At 37.7% G+C, this 23,260-nt stretch overlaps 1 protein-coding gene across 1 annotated transcript in view; it reads left to right on the top strand.

Moving 5' to 3' along the window:
* KLHL4 (kelch like family member 4) overlaps positions 1–23,260 on the top strand; it is a 144,966-nt gene that overhangs the window by 67,074 nt on the left and 54,632 nt on the right. Inside the window, exons 2-3 of the mRNA XM_018044283.1 lie at positions 18,092–18,259; positions 18,622–18,758. Of these exons, the coding sequence (XP_017899772.1) occupies positions 18,092–18,259; positions 18,622–18,758 (305 nt within the window). The remainder of the gene's footprint in view (positions 1–18,091; positions 18,260–18,621; positions 18,759–23,260) is intronic.

The raw sequence follows: 23,260 nt of genomic DNA, 5'->3' as shown, positions 1-23,260 counted from the left end.
TTACAGAAGCAAAAGTGAAGAGAATTCAGCACCACCAAATCAGCTTTACAACAAATACTAAAGGAACTTCTCTAGGCAGGACACAAAACAAAAAGAAAAGACCTACAAAAACAAACCCAAAATAATAAAGGAAGTGGTAATAGGATCATGTATATCAATAATTACCTTAAATGTAAATAGTTTAAATGTTCCAACCAAAAGACACAGATTACTTGAATGAATACAAAAGCAAGAATGTGCTGTCCACGAGAGACCCACCTTGTACCTAAGGGCATATACAGACTGAAATTGAGGAGCTGAAAAAAAAGATTTTCCATGCAAATGAAATGCAAAAGAAAGCAGGAATAACAGTACTCATATCTGAAAAACCAGACTTTAAAATAAAGACCATTAAAGAGACAAGGAAGGACACAGCATAATGATTAAGGGGTCAATCCAAGAAGATATAGCAATTATAAATCTCTATGTACCCAACATAGGAGTAACTCAATACGTAAGACAAATGCTAACAACAATTAAAGGAAAAGTCGACAGTAACACATGATAGTGGGGGAATTTAACACACGACTCACAACAATGGACAAATGATCCAGACAGAAAATTAATCAGGAAACAAACGCTAGAAACAATACATTGGCCCAGTTAGACCTAATTGATATCTACAGGGCATTTCATCCAGAAAGAGTAGATTTCAGGTTTTGTCAAGTGAATATGGAACATTCTCCAAGACAGATCACATCTCGGGTCACAAATCAAGCCTTGGTAAATTTTTAAAAATTGAAATCATTTCAACCATCCTTTCTGACCACAATGCTATAATATTAGATATCAATCACAGTGAAGTTACTATAAAAAGCACAAGGACATGCAGGCTAAACAATACACTTCTGAATAACCAAAAGGTCACTAAAAAAAAAATTTAAGAGGAAATACAAAATACCTAGAAGCAAATGACAATGAAAACAGGGCAACTCAAAACCTACAGGATGCAGTAAAAGCAGTTCTAAGAAGGAAGTTTATAGCCATACAAGCCTACCTAAAGAAGCAAGAGAAACATCAAATAAATAACTTAACTCTACACCTAAAGCAACAAGAAAAAAAAACACACACAAAGAAACCCCAAAGATAATAGAAGGAAAAAAATATAAAAATATAAAAAATATAAAAATCAGAGCAGGAATAAATGAAAAAGAAATGAAGGAGACAATAGCAAAGATGAATAAAAATTGGTTCTTTGAGAAGATAAACAAAGTTGACAAACTTTTAGCCAAGCTCATCAAGAACAAAACAGTGAAAACTCAAATCAGTATAATTAAATATGAAAAGGGGAAAGTTACAACACACAATGCAGAAATACAAAGGTTGGTAAGAGATTACTGCAAGCAACTACATGTCAACAAAATGGACAACTTAAGGGAAAACTGACAAATTCTTAGAAAAATATAACTTTCCAAAACTGAACCAGGAAGAAATAGAAAACATGAGGAAACCAATCACAAGCATGAAAATAAAAAAGTGTTCCAACAAACAAAAACCCAGAGCCAGATGGCTTCATAGGAAAAAATCTACCAAAAGTTTAGACAAAAGCTAACCTCTACTTATCCTGCTCACATTATTCCAGTAAATTGCAGAGGAATGGAAGCTCCCAAACTCATTCAACAAGGCCACCATCACCCTGATACCAAAACCAAACAAAAGTGCCACAAAAAGAGAAAATTACAGGCCAGTATCACTAATGAACATAGATATAAAAAGTCTTAAACAAAATTTTAGCAAACAGAATCCAATAACACATTAACTTGATCACACGTTATAATCAACTGAGCTTTATCCCAGGGTGCAAGGATTCTTCAACATATGCAAGTCAATCAATGTGATACACCATAGTAACTAACTGAAAGACAAAAACCATATAATCATCTCAATAGATGCAGAGAAAGCTTTTGAGAAAATTCAACACCCACTTATGATAAAGAATCTCCAGAAAGTAGGCATAGAAGGAACATCTACTGTGCTGTGCTTAGTTGCTCAGTCATGTCCAACTCTTTGTGACCCCATGAACTGTAGTCAGCCAAACTCCTCTGTTGATGAGAACTCTTCAGGCAAGAATACTGGAGTGGGTTGCCATGCCTTCCTCCAGGTAGAAGGAACATACCTCAATGTAATTAAGGGCATATATAAACAAACCCACAGCAAACATTATTCTATATGGTGAAAAAGTGAAATCATTTCCTCTGAGATCAGACAAGACAAAGGTGCCCACTCTCACCACTATTATTCAACATAGTTTTGAAAGTCCTAACCACAGCAATCAGAGAAGAAAATAATTATAAAAATGAATTGAGATTAGAAAAGAAGAAGCAAAACTCACTCTTTGCAGATGACATGATACTATACATAGAAAACTCTAAAGATGCCACCAGAAAATTAATAGAGCTAATCAATGAATATAGTATAATATAGTTGCATGATATAAAATTAATATACAATAGAAATTCCTTGAACTCCTGTATACTAACAATGAAAAATCAGAAAGAGAAATTAGGGAAACAAGCACATTCACCATTGCAGCAAAAATAATAAAATATCTAGGAATAAACTTATCTAAAGAGACTAATAACCTCTATGCACAAAACTATAACAGAGTAGTGTAAGAAATCAAAGATGACACAAATAGATTGAGAGATATAACATGTTCTTAAATTGGAATAATCAATATTGTAAAAATGACTACACTATCCAAAGCAATCTATATTTTCAAAATACGAATATCAAAATATGAATGGTATTTTTCACAGAAATAGAGCAAAAAAATTCACATTGTTTTGGGAAAAAAGACACCAAATAGCCAAAGTAATCTTGAGAAAGAAAAAAAGTGCTAGAGGATTCAACCTTCCTGACTTCAGACTATACTACAAAGCTACAGTCACCAAGACAGTGTGGTACTGGCAGAAAAACAGACATATAGACCAATGGAGCAATACAGAAAACCCAGAGATAAACCCACACTATGCCCACCTTACCTTTGACAAAGGAGGCAAGAATATACAATGGAGAAAATACAGGCTCTTTAGCAAGTGGTGCTGGGAAGACCGGACAAATACATGCAAAAGAATGAAATTAGAGCACCTTCTAGTACCTTACACAAAAATAAACTCTAAATGGATTAAAAACTTAAACATAAGGTCAAAAACTATAAAACTCTCAGAGAAAAACATACCACACTCTTTGACATAAATAAGAGCAAGATCCTCTATGACCCACCTCCTTGATTAATGGAGATAAAAACAAAAGTAAACAAATGGGACTTAATTCAACTTAGAAACTCTTGCATAACAAAGTAAAATATAAAGAAAACGAAAGACAATACTTAGAATGGGAGAACATAATAGCAAATAAATCAACTAACGTAGGATTGATCTTCAAAATATAGAAGAAGTCCATGCATCTCAATACCAGAAAAATAAACAGCCCAACAAAAAGCAGTCAGAAAACCTAAACAGACATTTCTCTGAAGAAGATATACAAATGGCTAAGAAAAGTTGCTCAACATTGCTCATTATTAGAGACATGTAAATCAAAACTATAATGAGGTATCACCTCACACTGGTCAGAATGACATTCACCAAATAATCTACCAACAATAAATGCTGGAAAGGATGTGGAGAAAAGGGAATCTTCTTGCACTGTTGGTGGGAATATAAATTAATAGAGCCACTATGAAGAACAGTATGGAGATTCCTTAAAATACTAGGAACAAAACTACCATATAATCCAACAATCTCACTACTAGGCATATATCCTAAGGAAACCGTAATTTAAAAAGATACATGTACTCAAATGTTCATTTCCACATTATTGACAATAGCTAAGATATATAAGCAACCTAGATGTTCACTGAAAGAAGTGGTAGTACATAAATGTAGTGGAATATTCAGTTCAGTTCAGTCACTCAGTCATGTTCAATTATTTGCGAATCCATAGCAGCACACAAGGCCGCCCTGTGCATCACCAGCTCCCAGAGTTTACCCAAACTCATGTGCATTGAGTCAGTGATGCCATCCAGCCATCTCATCCTCTGTCATCCCCTTCTCCTCCTGCCCCCAATCCCTCCCAGCATCAGGGTCTTTTCCAATGAGTCAACTCTTCTCATGAGAAGAGTGGCCAAAGTACTGGAGTTTCAGCCTCAGCGTCAGTCCTTCCAATGAACACCCAGGACTGGTCTCCTTTAGGATGAACTGGCTGGATCTCCTTGCAGTCCAAGAGACTCCCAAGAGTCTTCTCCAACACCATAGTTCAAAAGCATCAATTCTTCGGCACTCAGCTTTCTTCACAGTCCAACTCTCACATCCATACATGACCACAGGAAAAACCATACCCATGACTAGATGGACCCTTTGTTGGCAAAAAAATATCTCTGCTTTTCAATATGCTTTCTAGGTTGGTCATAACTTTCCTTCCAAGGAGTAAGCGTCTTTTAATTTCATGGCTGCAGTCACCATCTGCAGTGATTTTGGAGCCCCCCAAATTAAAGTCTGACATGGTTTTCACTGTTTTCCATCTATTTCCCATGAAGTGATGGGATCAGATGCCATGATCTTCGTTTTCTGAATGTTGAACTTTAAGCCAACTTTTTCACTCTCCTCTTTCACTTTCATCAAGAGGTTTTTTCGTTCCTCTCCACTTTCTGCTATAAGGATGGTGTCCTCTGCATATCTGAGGTTACTGATATTTCTCCAGGCAATAGAGACCCAGCATGTGCTTCCTCCAGCCCACCACTTCTCATGATGTACTCTGCATATAAGTTAAATAAGCAGGGTGATAATACACAGCCTTGACATACTCCTTTTCCTATTTGGAACAAATCTGTTGTTGCATGTCCAGTTCTAACTGTTGCTTCCTGACCTGCATATAGGTTTCTCACGAGGCAGGTCTGGTATCCCCATCTCTTTCAGAATTTTCCACGGTTTATTGTGATCCACACAGTCAAAGGCTTTGGCATAGTCAATAAAGCAGAAATGCATGTTTTTCTGGAACTCTCTCGCTTTTTCGATGATCCAGCGGATGTTGGCAATTTGATCTCTGGTTCCTCTGCCTTTTCTAAAACCAGCTTGAACATCTGGAAGTTCATGGTTCACGTATTGCTGAAGCCTGGCTTAGAGAATTTTGAGCATTACTTTACTAGCATGTGAGATGAGTGCAAGTGTGCAGCAGTTTGAGCATTCTTTGGCATTGCCCTTCTTTGGGACTGGAATGAAAAATTACATTTTCCAGTCCTGTGGGCATTGCTGAGTTTTCCAAATTTACTGGCATATTGTGTGTAGCACTTTCACAGCACCATCTTTCAGGATTTGAAATAGCTCAACTGGAATTCCATCATCTCCACTAGCTTTGTCTGTAGTGATGCTTTCTAAGGCCCACTTGACTTCACATTCCAGGATGTCTGGCTCTAGGTGAGTGATCACACCATTGTAATTATCTTGGTCGTGAAGATCTTTTTTTGTACAGTGTTTCTGTGTATTCTTGCCACCTCTTCTTAATATCTTCTGCTTCTGTTAGGTCCATACCATTTCTGTCCTTTATTGAGCCCATCTTTGCATGAAATGTTCCCTTGATGTCTCTAATTTTCTTGAAGAGATCTCTAGTCTTTCCCATTCTGTTGTTTTCCTCTATTTCTTTGCATTGATTGCCAAGGAAGGCTTTCTTATCTCCCCTTGCTATTCTTTGGAACTCTGCATTCTCCTTTGCTTTTTACTTCTCTTCTTTTCACAGCTGTTTGTAAGACCTCCTCAGACAACCATTTTGCTTTTTCTGCATTTCTTTTCCATGGGGATGGGCTTGATCCCTGTCCATAGTTCATCAGGTACTCTGTCTATCAGATCTAGTCCCTTAAATGTATTTCCCACTTCCTCTGTATAATCATAAGGGATTTGATTTAGGTCATACCTGAATGGTCTAGTGGTTTTCCCTACTTTCTTCAATTTCAGTCTGAATTTTGCAATAAGGAGTTCATGATCTGAGCCACAGTCAGCTCCCGGTCTTGTTTTTGCTGACTGTACAGAGCTTCTCCATCTTTGGCTGCAAAGAATATAATCAATCTGATTTTGGTGTTGACCCTCTGGTGATGTCCATGTGTAGAGTCTTCTCTTGTGTTGTTGGAAGAGGGTGTTTGCTATGACCAGTGCGTTCTCTTGGCAAAACTCTACTAGTCTCTTTGTCCTGCTTCATTCCATATTCCAAGGCCAAATTTACGTTTTACTCTAGGTGTTTCTTGACTTCCTTCTTTTGCACTCCAGTCCCCTATAAAGAAAAGGACATCTTTTTTGGGTGTTAGCACTAAAAGGTCTTATAGATCTTCTTAGAACTGTTCAACTTCAGCTTCTCCAGTGTTACTGGTTGGGGCATAGGCTGGGATCACAGTGATATTGAATGGTTTGCCTTGGAAATGAACAGAGATCACTGTCGTTTTTGAAATTGCATCCAAGTACTGCATTTCAGAATCTTTTGTTTACCAGGATGGCTACTCCATTTCTTCTGAGCGATTCCTGCCCGCAATAGTAGAGATAATGGTCATCTGAGTTAAATTCACCCATTCCAGTCCATTTTAGTTTGCTGATTCCTAGAATGTCAATGTTCACTCTTGACATCTGTTTGACCACTTCCAATTTGCCTTGATTCATGGACCTGACATTCCAGGTTCCTATGCAATATTGCTCTTTACAGCATTGGATCTTGCTTCTATCACCAGTCACATCCACAGCAGGGTATTGTTTTTGCTTTGTCTCTATCCCTTCATTCTTTCCGGAGTTATTTCTCCACTGATCTCCAGTAGCATATTGGGCACCTACTGACCTGGGGAGTTCCTCTTTCAGTGTCCTATAATTTTGCCTTTTCATACTCTTCATGGGATTCTCAAGGCAAGAATACTGAAGTGGTTTGCCATTCCCTTCTCCAATGGACCACATTCTGTCAGACTTCTCCACCATGACCCGCCCATCTTGGGTGGCCCCACATGGCATGCCTTAGTTTCATTGAGTTAGACAAGGTTGTGGTCTGTGTGATCAGATTGGCTAGTTTTCTGTGATTATGGTTTCAGTGTGTCTGCCCTCTGATGCCTCTGGCAACACCTACCATCTTACTTGGATTTCTCTTACCTTGGACGTGGGGTATCTCTTCTTGGCTGCTCCAGCAAAGCATAGCTGCTGTTCCTTACCTTGGACAAGGTCGCCCCTCCGGACCTTGAACGTGGAGTAGCTCCTTTCGGCCCTTCTGCACCCATGCAGCCACTGCTCCTTGGATGTGTGGTTGCTCCTCTCAGCTGCTGCCCCTGACCTCAGACGTGGGGTAGCTCTTCTTGGCCTCCACCTCTGACCTCGGACATGGGGTAGCTCCTCTCAGCCTCCACCCCTGACCTCGGACATGGGGTAGCTCCTCTCGGCCACTCCTATGCCATTGCAGCCTGGTGCTCAGCCATTAAAATGAATGTATTTTAGTCAGTTATAATGAGGCAGAGGAACCCAGTGCCTATTACACAAAATGAAGCAAATCAGAAAGAGAAAAACAAATATCTTATATTAACACATATATATGAAACCTAGAAAGATGGTATTGGTTAAATTATTTGCAGAGCAGCAATGGAGATGCAGACAGAGAACCAACTTGTGAACATAGTAGGAGAAGAGGGTAGCTAGCATAAATAGAGTGTAGCATTGAAACATATACTTTACCATATGTAAAATAGATAGCTGGTGGGAATTTGCTGTATGATTTAGGGAGCTCAAAGCTGGTGCTCTGTGACATTCTAGAGTGTGGGATGGGGTGAGAGGTGGGAGAGAGGTTCAAGAAGGAGGGGGCATATGTGTACTTATGGCTGATTCATGTTGATGTATGGAAGAAACCAGCCCAATATGTAAAGCAATTATCCTCCAATTAATAATAAATACATTTAAAATAATCAGTGAATGTTAATTATTGCTTTCACTTTTGTTTCATATGTAATCTGTATATCCCAATGAAGGTGGTCAAACACTAGCGCTGAACATGCTGTGCACTTTTCTACTGCCAGGCATCTGGCTCAGAATTGCTATTATTTCACTCAGGGAAGACCTTCAAAAAGGGTCTCACTGCAACCAAATGCTAACTACTTTGACTTTCTTTGTCAAGTCACTGTCAGGTGAAGTCTAGAACTGCCTTTCAGACTAACGCTGAGCAAATTCTTCCCAATGACTCAGTTCCCAGGTGCAGATTTCTCTTTTCTCAGTTTTCATTGCCCATACCAGGTTTTGTAAATGGCCTATGATTTTACTAGTGTTTAACTTCTATTCCTAGTCTACATTTTACTTTGCTACTTCTACCTTCCTTCCAACATGTTATGAGAAGTTTAGCTGGGCAAAATAACAGCAGTACAACACTTACAAACTTTTGTTCACCTTGCTGTCCATTTCTAAAACGTCTTTCTCATTCTCTTCTGCTCAGCCAGGACATGTCCATCCTTCAAGGCTAAGCTCACCTATATTCTTACTGTATCCTTCTAAAGCTATCCTTATTTTTTTTGCTGCTGCTTTCACTGATCATTGTAGTACTAGATGGTGATTATCATAATGAAATTATTATGATTGTAGTATCAGTGCTGGTGCTTTTGGTGACTATGATAGCTAATATTTAATGAGTACTTCCTGTTGCATCATTTAAAAAAATCTTTGGAGTTGGCACTATTTTACAGATAAGAGGAGTTGAGCATTAGGAAAATTAGTAAATTTCTTAAAGTAATTAATTAAGTATTGGAATGGAAATTAAGACTTTATCTAAGTAAAAGGTATAAGTTCTTAATGACTACACTACATTATTTCCTCTCAAATTTTATTAATTTTTAAAACACAATTAATGTAATTAATATTTAATAAATTGTTGACATCTCATGTGATTTTGTCATTTATTATTATAAAATGCATGTAGTCTCTTTCAGCAAATGTTTATAAGCTAATGGTGAAAAGAACCTAACCTTATCATATTCAATTTTATATATGGCTTACGTTAGTTTTCTAGGACTGCCATAATGAAATACCACAGACTTGGTTATTTAAACAATATAAGTGTCAGTTCAGTTCAGTTCATTCACTCAGTCATGTCTACTCTTTGTGACCCCATGAATTGCAGCACACCAGGCCTCCCTGTCCATCACCAACTCCTGGAATTCACTCAAACTCAACATTCATCGAGTCAGTGATGCCATCCAGCCATCTCATCCTCTGTTGTCCCCTTTTCCTCCTATCCCCAATCCCTCCCAGCATCAGAGTACTTTTTCTTAATTCTGAAAGCTAGAAATCCAGGAGCAAATAAATTTTAGAATCTCAGATGAAAGTAATTTCAACTTTGATGCATCATTTATAATAATTAAATAACAAAATTTTGAAATATATTGTCTGAAATATTAACAACTGATAAGCCTTCATAGATGGCAAATGTTTTGGATTGAATGGAAACATTTTAGTCTCTTGTTTTATATTATCTATATATAATATTTCTTTACAAATAACAATTTCAGTAATTTACAACAGATAATATCTTAAAATATGATCACATATGATATTGGGCTCACCAAAAATTTGTTCAGGTTTTCCCATAACATTATACAAAAACCTGAATGAACTTTTTGGCCAACCCAATATATTAAAAGACTTACTTGACTTGACACAAAAGAATGCATCATTTCTCCAGAGAAAAATCTATTACTTATTATAGATTTAAAATGTTGCTTAATTTATGTCACTCAAAATTATGATATCTGCATGACTACAAGTTTATATTATGTGCATAGCTATCTTAGAAAGAAGAAGTTTTAAGTTTGTGATTTGCTCTTGAGATTTAATTTATCCACTTCCAAGACTCCAAATGTAGTAAAGTTCAAGCTGTGTTTGTGCTCAGTCACTTCAGGTATGTCAGACTCTTTGTGATCCTATGGACTGTAGCCTGCCAGACTCCTCTGTCCATAGGATTCTCCAGGCAAGAATACTGGAGCAGGTTGCCACCCCCTCCTTCAGGGGATCTTTCTGACCCAGGGACTGAACCTGTGTCTCTTACGTCTTCTGCATTGGCAGGTGGATTCTTTATCACTAGAAAGTTCAAGCTATAATAGCATTTAATATGTGCATAAATTAGGCATTAATATGTGCATAAATTAAACATTTTAGGACCTAAGGCAACACCATTATAAGAAGGCTAAGTTTCCATTGGATTTTGCAGGTGCCATTAAGGTCCCAAATCAATTGACTTTGAGTTAATTAAGGGAGATTATTCTGGGTGGGCCTGACCTAAACGATGAGCCAGCCCTTAAAAGGGACTGCACCCTTGCTAAAAGAAGAAATTTGAGTCACCACACCACGGAACCTCCTGCTGGAATTGAAGAAGTAGACTACCATGTTATGAGAGGGCCTATGGAGAAAATCCTGATGGAGAAAAGACTTTGATGCTGGGAAAGATTGAAGGCAAGAGGAGAAGCGGGTTGCAGAGAATGGGATGGTTAGATAGCATCACTGACTCAATAGACGTAAGTTTGAGCAAACTCTGGGAGATAGGGGAGGGCATGGAAGCCTGGCATGCTGCAGTTCATGGGGTCACAAAGAGTTCAACAAGACATCGTTCATTGTTGAACGATAACAACAATGGAGAAACCCAAGTGGCAAACACCTGCAGGCAGCCTCTGAGATCTGGAGCTACCCTCACCTGATGACTACAAGAAAATGTGATCTTCAGTCCTGCAGTCACCAAGAACTGAATTCTGCCAACCACGGAGCTTGGAAGAGGCCTCAACACATATGAGATTGCAGTTCTAGTAGATTAATGCTATCTGTGAGGTAATAGCTGGCCATTGTTTAAAGTCACTAAGTTTGTGGTAAATTGTTATGTAGCAATAAAAGTTGAATTTTCATTGAACAACAACAAAAAAAGAAAAGTAGAACTTACAAAAGAAAAACAAAAAGTATGAAGCTACTTGTGAAATGCTTAAACATTAATTTATGCACTCTGTTAGCACTACCTGGTTCTTTTTTTTTTTACCTTTTTTTTAATGTGGATCATTTTTAAAGCTTTTATTGAATTTGTTGCAGTTTTGTTTTTGTTTTATGTTCTGGTTTCTTGGCTGTAAGGCATGAGGGATCTTACTTCCCTAACCAGGGATTGAACCCATACCCCTTGCATTATAAGGCAAAGTCGTAACCACTGGACCACCAGGAAAGTTCCTTGCTCTGTGTTATTGCAGCATGTGAACTATAGTAAAAGACACATTCTCTAAAATAACTACATTCAGATTTTCAACTTCAAACTCAGAAGCTTGCCAAGAATGTCTTTACAAAGTATGCTTTAATTTTTTTAAGTTTATGTTTCCAAACAGCCTTCCAAAGTGGCCTTCAAAATTAATCACACCCTCACCAATTTTTAAGATACCGCTTTTCATTTTTTCTTAAAGTAATATTTTACAAAAGAGCTTTGCAACAAAAGTCTTAAAGTTTTATTTTTCTGATATCTGTTTTACTGCTAATCAGAAAAATAGGAACTTAAAGTATTCTTTTTTTTAAATATAAATTTATTTATTTTAATTGGAAGCTAATTACTTTACAATATTGTATTCATTTTGCCACGGTGTACATGTGTTTCCCATCCTGAAATTAAATAAAAATCATACTGTAAAGCTTCTGTGATGTCAGCACAATGAGTTAAGAAGCTCTAGACCTTTGTCCTCTATGTAAATATCAAGTAAACAATTACAGATTGATTTAAAAGGCTTTTGGGGAGCTTTGGAAGGAAATCAAGGATATACAGCAGTCAAGCAAATCAATAAAAAGTCATATTCAAATCAATAGGAAAATTCATGGCATTGATGCTTGCTCTTGTACCAGGGTGGCACAACACAACTGGACGTAGGCAACTTATTTCTTGATTTCTCCCTCAAGTTATAAGAAATGAGTGAACTTTTTTGCTACATTCTGCCCTATCCACATGATATGCAACAAACTGATCTCAGTATTGCCTAACTCAGTGCTCAGATGAGAATACCAGTGTGGTTTGAATCCCAGGTTAGAAGTCACAGAAAGCAGTAGTAGGTATCACAGCATGTGAAAAATGTAGAAAGACTACAGACCTATGGAAACCTGGTGGCAAGAGATTATAAGCAAAGGAATACGGTAGAATATTTAAGGCCCAACAAAGAAGCAGAGGTGAGACTTAGAGAAATTAAGACATGTATAAGCAGGTGTGTGTATGTGAGATTGGTATTAAAATGCACACATGCAAGTCCACAGAGAGGCATTCTCAAAACAGGCCTGAAAAGACTTCATCCTTCATGCTGGGTAGATTAGTGAAAGACATCCCCCACACTGAACCATCATGCAAAGATTAGGAAAAGTGGCTGTTTTTCAAAATACCCAGCTTTAACAAAAGATCATAAGACATGCAAAGAAACATGGAAACATAGTTCATTCAAAAGGAGCAAAAAAAAATCCAGAAACTGACCTTAAAGAGCCACATGTTTAAAAATCTCTAGACAAATAACTTAAACAATTTTCTTAAGTATCTTCAAAGAGCTAAAGGAAAACACAGAAAAATAATTAAAAGAAGTCAGAAAAGCAATATATAAACAAAATAAGGATATCAAGAAAGAGATAGAAATTACCAAAAAAAAAAAAAGGCAAACAAACAGAAATTCTGGATCTGAAAAATACAATACTGAATTGAAGAATTTACTAGAGAATTTCAATAACAGACTTGCACTTGCAGGAAAAAGATCTGTGAATTTGAAGAGAAGTTATATGAACTTGTGATCATAAGACAAGTTAAATGAATAAGTTATATGAATTTGTGAGTCCTTACAATTATACAGTGGAAGTGACAAATAGATTCAAGGAATTAGATCTGATAGACAGAGTGCCTAGAAATATGGACAGAGGTTCATGACATTGTGCATGAGGCAGTGATCAAGACCATCTCCAAGAAAAAGAAATGCAAAAAGGCAAAATGGTTGTCTGAGGAGGTCTTTCAAAAAGCTGAAAAAGGAAGAGAAGCTAAAGGTAAAGGAGAAAAGGAAAGATACATCCATCTGAATGCCAAGTTCCAAAGAATAGCATGGAAAGATAAGAAAAGCTTCCTAAGTGATCAATGCAGAGAAATAGAGGAAAATGATAGAATGGGAAGACTAGAGATCACTTTAAGAGAATTAGAGATACCAAGGGAACATTTCATGTAAAGATGGGCACAATAAAGGACAGAAATGGTATGAACCTAACAAAAGCAAAAGATATTAGTAAAATGTGTTGAAAATACACAGAGTTAAAATCGCTCAGTCGTGTCCGACTCTTTGCGACCCCATGGACTGTAGCCTGTCAGGCTCCTCTGTCCATGGGATTCTCCAGGCAAGAATATTGGAGTGAGTTGCCATTTCCTTCTCCAGGGGATCTTCCTGACCCAGGGATCGAACCCAAGTCTTCTGCCTTGTAGGCAGACTCTTTACCAAGTAAGCTACAAGGGAAGCCCCAGAAATACACAGAAGAATTACACAAAAAAGATCTTCATGACCCAAATAACCATGACAATGTGGTCACTCACCTAGAGCCAGACATCATGGAGTCCAAAGTCAAGTGGGTCTTAGGAGGAATCACTACAAACAAAGCTATTGGAGGTGATGGAACTCCAGTTGAGTTATTTTGAATCCTGAAAGAGGCTGCTGTTAAGGTGCTGTGCTCAATATGCCAGCAAATTTGGAAAACTCAGCAGTGGCCACCGGACTGGAAAAGGTCAGTTTTCATTCCAATCCCAAAGAAAGTCAATGCCAAATAATGTTCAAATTACAACACAATGGCACCCATCTCACATGCTAGTTAAGTAATGCTCAAAATTCCCTAACCCAGGCTTCAACAGTACATGAACCAAGAGCTTCCAGATGTTCAACTTGGATCTAGAAAAGGCAAAAGAACCAGAGATCATATTGCCAACATCCATTGGATCCTAGGAAAAGCAAGAGAGTTCCAGAAAAACATCTACTTCTGCTTTATTTACTATGCCAAAGCCTTTGACTGTGTGGATCACAATTGTGGAAAATTCTTCAAGAGATTTGAATACCAGATCATCTGACCTGCCTTCTGAGAAATCTATACACAGGTCAAGAAGCTAGAACTGGACATGGAATAGCAGAATGGTTCCAAATTGGGAAAGAAGTTTGTCAAGGCTGTATATTGTCACCCTCTTTATTTAACTTACATTCAGAGTACATCATGCGAAATTCTGGGCCGGATGAAGCACAAGCTGGAGTCAAGGTTGCCGGGAGAAATATCAATAACCTCAGATATGCAGATGACACCACCCTTATGGCAGAAAGTGAGGAGGAACTAAAGAGCTTCTTGATGAAAGTATAAGAGGAGAGTGAAAAGGCTGGCTTAAAACACAACCTTCAAAAAACTAAGATCATGGCATTCGGTCCCGTTACTTCATGGCAAATAGATGGTGAAATAATGGAAACAGTGAGAGACTTTATTTTCTTGGGCTCCAAAATCACTACAGATGGTGACTGCAGCCATAAAATTAAAAGACATTTTTCCTTGGGAGAAAAGCTATGACCAACCTAGACAGCATATTAAAAGGTAGAAACATTACTTTGCTGACAAAGATCCTTCTAGTCAAAGCTATGGTTTTTCCAGTAGTCATGTATGGATGTGAGAATTGGACCATAATGAAAGCTGAGCACCGAAGAACTGAGGCTTTTGAACTGTGGTGTTGGAGAAGACTCTTGAGAATCCCTTGAACTTCAAGGGATCAAACCAGTCAATCCTGAAGGAAATCAGTCCTGAACATTGATTGGAAGGACTGATGCTGAAGCTGCAGCTCCAATACTTTTGGCTACCTAATGTGAAGAACCGACTCATTGGAAAAGACCCTGATGATTGCAGGCAGGAGGAGAAGGTGATGACAGAGGATGGGATTGTTGGATGGCATTACCCACTCGATGGATATGAGTTTGAGAAAGTTCCTGGAGTTGGTAATGGACAGAGAAGCCTGGCGTGCTATAGTTAATTGTGTCACAAAGAGTCAGACATGACTGAGCAACTGAAATGAACTGAACTGGTATGAAATTATCAAATCTCAGAAACACAAAGAAAAAAGTGAAAACTGTGAATGGAACCTTAGAGAATTAAGAACTATCATCAAACAGAGTAATATATTCAGAACTAAAGTCCCAGATGGAGAAAAGGGAGAAAATGGGCAGAGAGTTTCTTAGAACACTTAATAGGGTCTTGGACATATGTTATCAATGAATACTTGAATGGAAAGGTGTTTAAAATGTTTCACAGTATCATCCCATATATTGTTCATTTACAAAAGGAAAAAATGTACTTTAAGTAAACAAAGATCTGGCAGTTACCATCTTAAAAAAGTAATCATCTTAGCATCACCAGCAGTGGGGCAGCTTGACATTCTGTATCTCTACTGATGCACTAAGAGATGCACCACAGAGTGAGAAATTGTAATTTAAATATACTAAGAAAAGAAAAACAAACAAAGAAGCAAACAGAAAAATCCAATTTTTAGGACATTCTACAAGAATTCAGAATGGTTGAAAAAGTTCAAGGTCATAATGGAAAAAAAATGCCAGAAAGAAGTATTCCTTATTAAATTAAAAGAGGAAAGACAAAAAAAGAGAGAGAGAGAGAGAGAGAGAGAGAGAGAGAGAGAGAGAGAGAAAAGACATAACCTGATGGGTGTATAAATTTTGACTAGATCCTGGATGAGGAAAAAAGTTTTAAAAGACATATTAGAACTATAGGGGCAATTATTCCATATAAATCTATCATATTAGATTTTACTGAGCTATTGATCTCAGGTGTTGCAATGGCACACCTTAAGATGTGAAGTGAAGTGAAGTCACTCAGTCGTATCCGACTCTTTGAGACCCCGAGGACAGTAGCCCACCAGGCTCCTCCATAAGATATAGAATATCCTTATTCCTAGTAATAGCTATGGTGAACGATGTTGGATTTGTGATCCCTGAAGAAGATTTAGCTTTGGGACTAGGGACCAGGCTTGATCACTCAAGACCTTTTGTGTAGCAGAGTTTTATTAAAGTATAAAAAGGGATAGAGAAAGCTTCTGACATAGACATCAGAAGAGGGATGGAAAGTACATCCAGTCACTAGTTTTATCAAAGCCTTATATACTTCTACCAGACCTACTCCCAGGACATACATCTTAAATTATCAAGATTAGAACTAACAACAGAAAAGTCTTACCAGACCCACTCCCACAATATAATTTGAAGATAACAGGATTAGTCAGAATGTTCTTAAGAAGGAGAAACATGTCCTTGAGCAGGATACATTGTTGTGATATAGTTTAAGACGAGTTGTTTCGTTGTGTAATCATTAGCTCTGAGCTGAGAGAAAATAATGTCTTATGTAACTAAGACAAAGCAATGTGGAAAAATTGTCCTTTTCTCCTCCTTGAGAGCACTGTGCCCCTTTCTCCTCCTCAGAGACCCTGGACTTCTTATCAACCTACCTAAGAATTGACTCTTTCACTAGGAGATAAATGCTTATATATTCAGGCATGAAGTGTCATATTGTAATAACTTACTTTCAAATGATTCAGTAAAACAGATAAAGTACTTTTGGTAACAGTTAAAAGTTGGCAGGTTTGGGAAGACGTTATGCTTTTGTTCTTTCCCTTCAACTTTTCTGCATATTTAAAAATTTCAGTGTCAAAATGTTTTCTAAATTCTTGAAATTCATCAAGACCATTAGCATAAATTCATCTGTTCTATGATTGTGATTTGTGAAAATACAAAGTTGTAACCAGTCAATTAATAAATATTTATTGTGCTCCTACTTATATACTTAAAAAATAAGAAATAAAAGTAGTGAATTCCCCAAATTTGAGGAGAGATATAGATTTGAAATAAAAGTATCTAAATGAACTTTCTGTAGGATAAACCAAAGAGATCCAGACACACTGTAATGAAACTGTACAGGACAGAGTTGTCTAGAAAGCAGCAAGAAAGAAGTGACTCAGTACATACAAGGAATTATCAATAAAATTATCAATAATTTTCTGAGAAGAAACCTTGCAAGACAGAAGGCAGTGGTATGATATACATTTGTCCCTCAGTATCCATGGGGGATTGATTCCAAGACCCACCACAGATACAAAAATCTGTGGATGGGTTCAATCCACAGATATGAAGGGCTTACTCTAAATAAAGTGCTGAAAGAAAAAAAAATCTTGACTATTCTGTATCTGTAAAAGTGGTCCCTTTTACATATGGCTCAGTGGTAAAGAATCCACCTGCCAATGCAGGAGACACAGCAGATGCAGGTTCCATCCCTGGGTCAGGAAGATCAGCTGGAGGAAATGGCTACCCACTCCAGTATACTTGCCTTGAAAAATCCCATGGTATGACTTAGTGACTGAGCATGCACGCAACCTTATCATGGTAATCATTTCAGAATATATATGAATATCATCATCACACTGCACATCTAAAACTTACTCAATATAGTATGTCAGTTATATCTGAGTAAAACAAAAACAATATAAAAGGTGGGAATATGTTTATTTTCTTGATGGGAAACAACTGTAAACAATATTGTGGAACTCTCAGGCTTGAGATTCTCCAGGAAATATTTCTGATGTGCAATGAATACTTCATGGAGAAGCTCCAGAACATAACAAATTTGAAAAAAATATTTTAAATTATACCTACAATTCTACCATATCATGCCTAATGATTTAACTGTGATGTCAATAAAATTTTTAAAAAGTGGTTTGTATTTTGAAATTTATGTTTGTGCATATAAAATTAGCATGACGTCTGCAGCTGTACTATACATAATTAGATCCATGGTTACATTCCAGATATAAATACTAACCATGACACTTCACTTTAATGGAGGTTAGGGAGCAATAATAGTAAAATATTTAGGATTGGTGGGCAAATATTGTTTACTTTAATTCAATTTATTTCTTTTAGAAGTGATGTGCCTAAATGTCCACTGGATATTTGCACACTCACTAGGAGAAACAAACCACATTCTCACACTTATCCCCCTTTCAGATTGGCTACACAGCATGCTGAAGACATGAGTGTTAGCAGATTTGAGGAGCAGTTCCATGCTGTAAACCATGCACAACAAACTCTTCAAAAAATGGAGAACTACTTGAAAGAGAAACAGTTGTGTGATGTGTTACTCATTGCTGGACATCTCCGGATTCCAGCCCATCGGTAAGTACTGAGTATAGCATGTATGAATGAGAAAGAATCAGTCCATTAATTACAAATTGGAGCTTTTAAGAAAATAGATTTTTATGTCATTATATTAAAAATGCGCGAGCCCATATGATCCATGTCACCCTGTGATATTTAGAAGAGCTAAACATTAGAGAAATTAATGAAGAAAAGCAGCACAAATTGTCTAAAGAAAATAAACTTAATTTACTTTTCTAATTTAACTATACTTGACTGACATATGAAATATGTACGCAGAAAGCATACTTATCAGTATTACACATTTACTGACTGTATTTCATGCTTTTCAGTGAGATTATGGACTGTTTTAAATTCCTATGAAACATTCCTATTTCTAGGTTGGTTCTTAGTGCAGTGTCTGATTATTTTGCTGCAATGTTTACTAATGATGTGCTTGAAGCCAAACAAAAAGAGGTCAAGATGGAAGGAATCGATCCTAATGCACTTAATTCCTTGGTGCAGTATGCTTACACAGGTAAGTGCTTGGTATGTATTAACTCATTCAATCCTCACAATATCTCTACATCATATAACTCACATTATTATTAGCCTGTGAGTCTATTATTAGTGAGAAAACTGAAGGATAGACCAGTTAAGTAAATTTCCTAAGGTAGTAAGTGACAGAGTCAGTATTTAAATTCAATAGTATAAAAGAGGAAGAGGTAAATAATATGCTATAAAATCTGGGGCCATGAGAAAATATAGCTATATTAACACAAAATTACAAGAGCATGTCTGTCTGTCTCTCTCTGTGTCTAATGTGAATACATTCTCATTTGTAAAACTAAGAATGGAAAAAGAATATTCTACCTCTATAGATTTAGCTTCATTTCTTGAAATAATAATGTCATATTTACTCAAACCATAAAACAAAAGTAACAGGAACAGTTTGGGGGCCAAGAAACATTTATTCATTCATTCATTCCAAATTTATTGAGGAATGACTGACAAATATAATCATATATATTTAAAGTATACAACTTGATGATTATATATACATAGGGCTTCCCTGGTGGCTCAGACAGTAAAGAATCCACCTGCAAAGTGGGAGTCCCAGGTTCAATCCCTGGGTTAGGAAGATCCCTGGAGAAGGGAATGGCTACGCACTCCAGTATTCTTTCCTGGAGAATCCCATCTACAGAGAAGCCTGGAAAGCTATAGTGCGTGGGGTTGCAGAGTCGAACACGACAGAGCAACAAATACACGCACATACATATACATCAATTCAGTTCAGTTCAGTCACTCAGACGTGTCTGACTCTTTGTGACCCCATGAACCGCAGCACTCCAGGCATACCTGTCCATCATGAATTACCAGAGTCCACCCAAACCCATGTTCATTGAGTCGGTGATGCCATCCAACCATCTCATCCTCTGTCATCCCCTTCTCCTCCTGCCCTCAATCTTTCCCAGCATCAGGGTCTTTTCAAATGAGTCAGATCTGGTGGCCAAAATATTGGAGTTTCAGCTTCAACATCAGTCCTTTCAATGAACACCCAGGACTGATCTCCCCCAGGATGGACTGGTTGGATCTCCTTGCAGTCCAAGGGACCCTCAAGAGTCTTCTCCAACACCACAGTTCAAAAGCATCAGTTCTTTGGTGCTCAGCTTTCTTTATAGTCCAACTCTCACATCCATAGATGACCACTGGAAAAACCATAGCCTTGACTAGATGGACCTTTGTTGACAACGTAATGTCTCTGCTTTTTAATATGCTGTCTAGCTTGGTCATAACTTTCCATCCAAGGAGTAAGGGTCTTTTAATTTCATGGCTGCAATCACCATCTGCAGTGATTTTGGAGCCCAGAAAAACAAAGTCAGCCACTGTTTCCACTGTTTCCCCATCTATTTGCCATGAAGTGATGGGACCAGATGCCATGATCTTAGTTTCTGAATGTTGAGTTTTAAGCCAATTTTTTCACTCTTCTCTTTCACTTTCATCAACAGGCTCTTTAGGTTTTCTTCACTTTCTGCCATAAGGGTGGTGTCATCTGCATATCTGAAATTATTGATAGTTCTCCTGGCAGTCTTGATTCCAGCTTGTGCTTTCATCCAGACCAGCGTTTCTCATGATGTATTGTGCATATAAGTTAAATAAGCAGAGTGACAATATACAGCCTTGATGTACCCCTTTTCGTATTTGGAAGCAGTCTGTTGGTCCATGTCCAGTTCTAACTGTTGCTTCCTGACCTGCACACAGGTTTCTCAAGAGGCAGGTCAGGGTGTCTGGTATTCCCTTCTCTTTCAGAATCCTCCACAGTTTATTGTGATCCACACAGTCAAAGGCTTTGGCATAGTCAATAAAGTAGATATAGATGCTTTTCTGGAACTATCTTGCTTTTTCGATGATCCAGCAGATGTTGGCAATTTGATCTCTGGTTCTTCTGCCTTTTCTAAAACCAGCTTGAATATCTGGAAGTTCTCAGTTCATGTATTGCTGAAGCCTGGCTTGGAGAATTTTGAGCGTTACTTTGTTAGCCTGTGAGATGAGTGTAATTGTGCAGTAGTTTGAGCATTCCTTGACGTTGCCTTTCTTTGGGACTGGAATGAAAACTGACCTTTTCCAGTCCTGTGGCCACTGGTGAGTTTCCAAATTTGCTGGCATATTGAGTGCAGCACTTTCACAGTATCATCTTTTAGGATTTGAAATAGCTCAACTGGAATTCCATCACCTCCACCAGCTTTGTTCATAATGATACTTCCTAAGGCCCACTTAACTTCACATTCCAGGATGTCTGCCTCTAGGTGAGTGATCAGACCATCATGATTATCTTGGTCATGAAGATCTTTTTTGTACAGTTCTTCCGTGTATTCTTGCCATCTCCTCTAAATATCTTCTTCTTCTGTTAGGTCCATACCATTTCTGTCCTTTATTGAGTCCATCTTTCTTGAAATAGACTAGAGATCTCTTCAAGAATGATGGGCTTAATTAAGGACAGAAATGATATGGACCTAACACATATACATACATACACATATAGTGGAATGATTATCAAGATCAAGGTAATTCACACATCTCATATAGTTAACCCTTTTTCTGTTGATTTGTTGGTGAGACCACTTAATATACACTTTTAGCAACTTTCAAGTATGAGTAGCCAATGCTATGTTGCTTCAGTTGTGTCTAACTCTTTGCAACCCTAGGGACTGCAGCTGGCCAGGCTCCTCTTGTCCCTGGAATTCTCCAGGCAAGAATACTGGAGTGGGCTGTGCGTCCCCTTCCAGGGGATCTTCATGATCCAGGGATCAAACCTACATATTCTATGTCTCCTGCATTGTCTGATGGATTCTTTACCACAAGCAACACCTGGGAAGCCTGCAGTACCCAGTACAATACTATTAACTATAATCACCATGCTGTACTTCATATCCTAGAACTTGTTATAACTGAAAGTTTGTACCCATCAATCTACTTTTCCCCGTCTTCCCTTCATGCATCTATTTCATATACAAGTGATACCATATAGTATTTTTCTTTCTTTATCTTATTTCAGTTAGCATAATGCTCTCCAGTTTTATCCATGTTGTCACAAATGGCAGAATTTCCATCTTTCTCATGGTTGAATATTATTCTTGAGTGTGTGTATCACATTGTATTAATTCACTAATCTGTCAATGGACATTTAAGTTATTTCCATATTTCATGAATAATGCCAAACAAACATAGCAGTTCATGGGGTTGCAAAGAGTCACTAACGATTTAGTGACTAAAGAAAAACAACAAAACATGGGAGAGCAGCTACCCCTTTAAGATCCAGTTTTCCTTTCCTTTGGAGTGGAATTACTGGACCCCATGGTAGTTCTTTGGCCACCTGATGTGAAGAACTGACTCATTTGAAAAGACCCTGATGCTGGGAAAGATTGAAGGTGAGAGCAGAAGGAGATGACAGAGGATGAGATGGTTGGATGGCATCACCAACACAATGGACATGAGTTTGAGTAAGCTCTAGGAGTTGGTGATGGAGAGGGAGGCCTGGCGTGCTGCAGTCCATGTGGTCACAGAGATGGACATGACTAAGCGACTGAACTGAACTGAACTGATGGTAGTTCTAATCTTTAATTTTTTTTTAAAGAGCCTTCTTACTGTTTACCATAATGGTTGACCCAATTTATATTTTCACCAACAATGTACATGGGTTCTCTTTTCTCCAAAGCCTCACCAACATTAACTGTCTCCTCTCATTTTGATAACAGCCATTCTAACAGGTGTGAGGTAATATCTCATTGTGGTTTTGATTTGCATTTCCCTGATGATTAGTGATGTTAAGCATCTTTTAATGTATCTGTTTGTTATTTGTATGTCTTCTTTGGGGGAAAAATGTCTATCCAGATTCTTTGTCCATTTTTAATTGTATTATTTGCTTTTGTGCTATTGAGTTGCAGATATTTTCTCTCATTCTGCAAGTTTCTTCTCAATTTATTTTTGTATCTTTGCTGGGGAGAAGTTCTCTAGTTTGATGTAGTGTCACTTGTTTGTTTTAGCTTTTTCCCCTGTGCTTATGGTCTCTTACCCAGGAAATTATTGTCAAGATCAAGGAGCTTTTATGCTGTTTTCTTCTATGGGTTTTATGGTTTCACTCATTGAGAAATGAATATCATTCTTCATAACCAGGCCAAGTTTCAATGTCTATGACAGGTGAAACTTTATACCTGATTTGGAGAATAGTTTGTACTTCTGAGTTTTATGAGATAGAGGCAGGGCTCTCCTTTCAAAATCCAGATAGGAAACAATACATGAAAGTCTGCTAACGGACTGGATCCCTTTACAACATATTTTAAAGGCTGAACCAAATACTGTAATATTCTATTTTATACTTATGCAATTAGATAGAATCTATATTATGGTATTTTAGAAAGCAAAATTATAAAATAATAATTCATAGTTTATATGCTGCCAAATCGCTTCAGTCGTGTCCGACTCTGTGCGACCCCATAGACGGCAGCCCACCAGCCTCCCCCGTCCCTGGGATTCTCCAGG

This window comes from Capra hircus (genome assembly GCF_001704415.2).
Source record: "Capra hircus breed San Clemente chromosome X unlocalized genomic scaffold, ASM170441v1, whole genome shotgun sequence".
Classification (NCBI taxonomy): Eukaryota; Metazoa; Chordata; class Mammalia; order Artiodactyla; family Bovidae; genus Capra; species Capra hircus.
The sequence above is the reverse complement of the archived record's forward strand: the minus strand, read 5'-3'. Positions and strand labels throughout refer to the sequence as shown.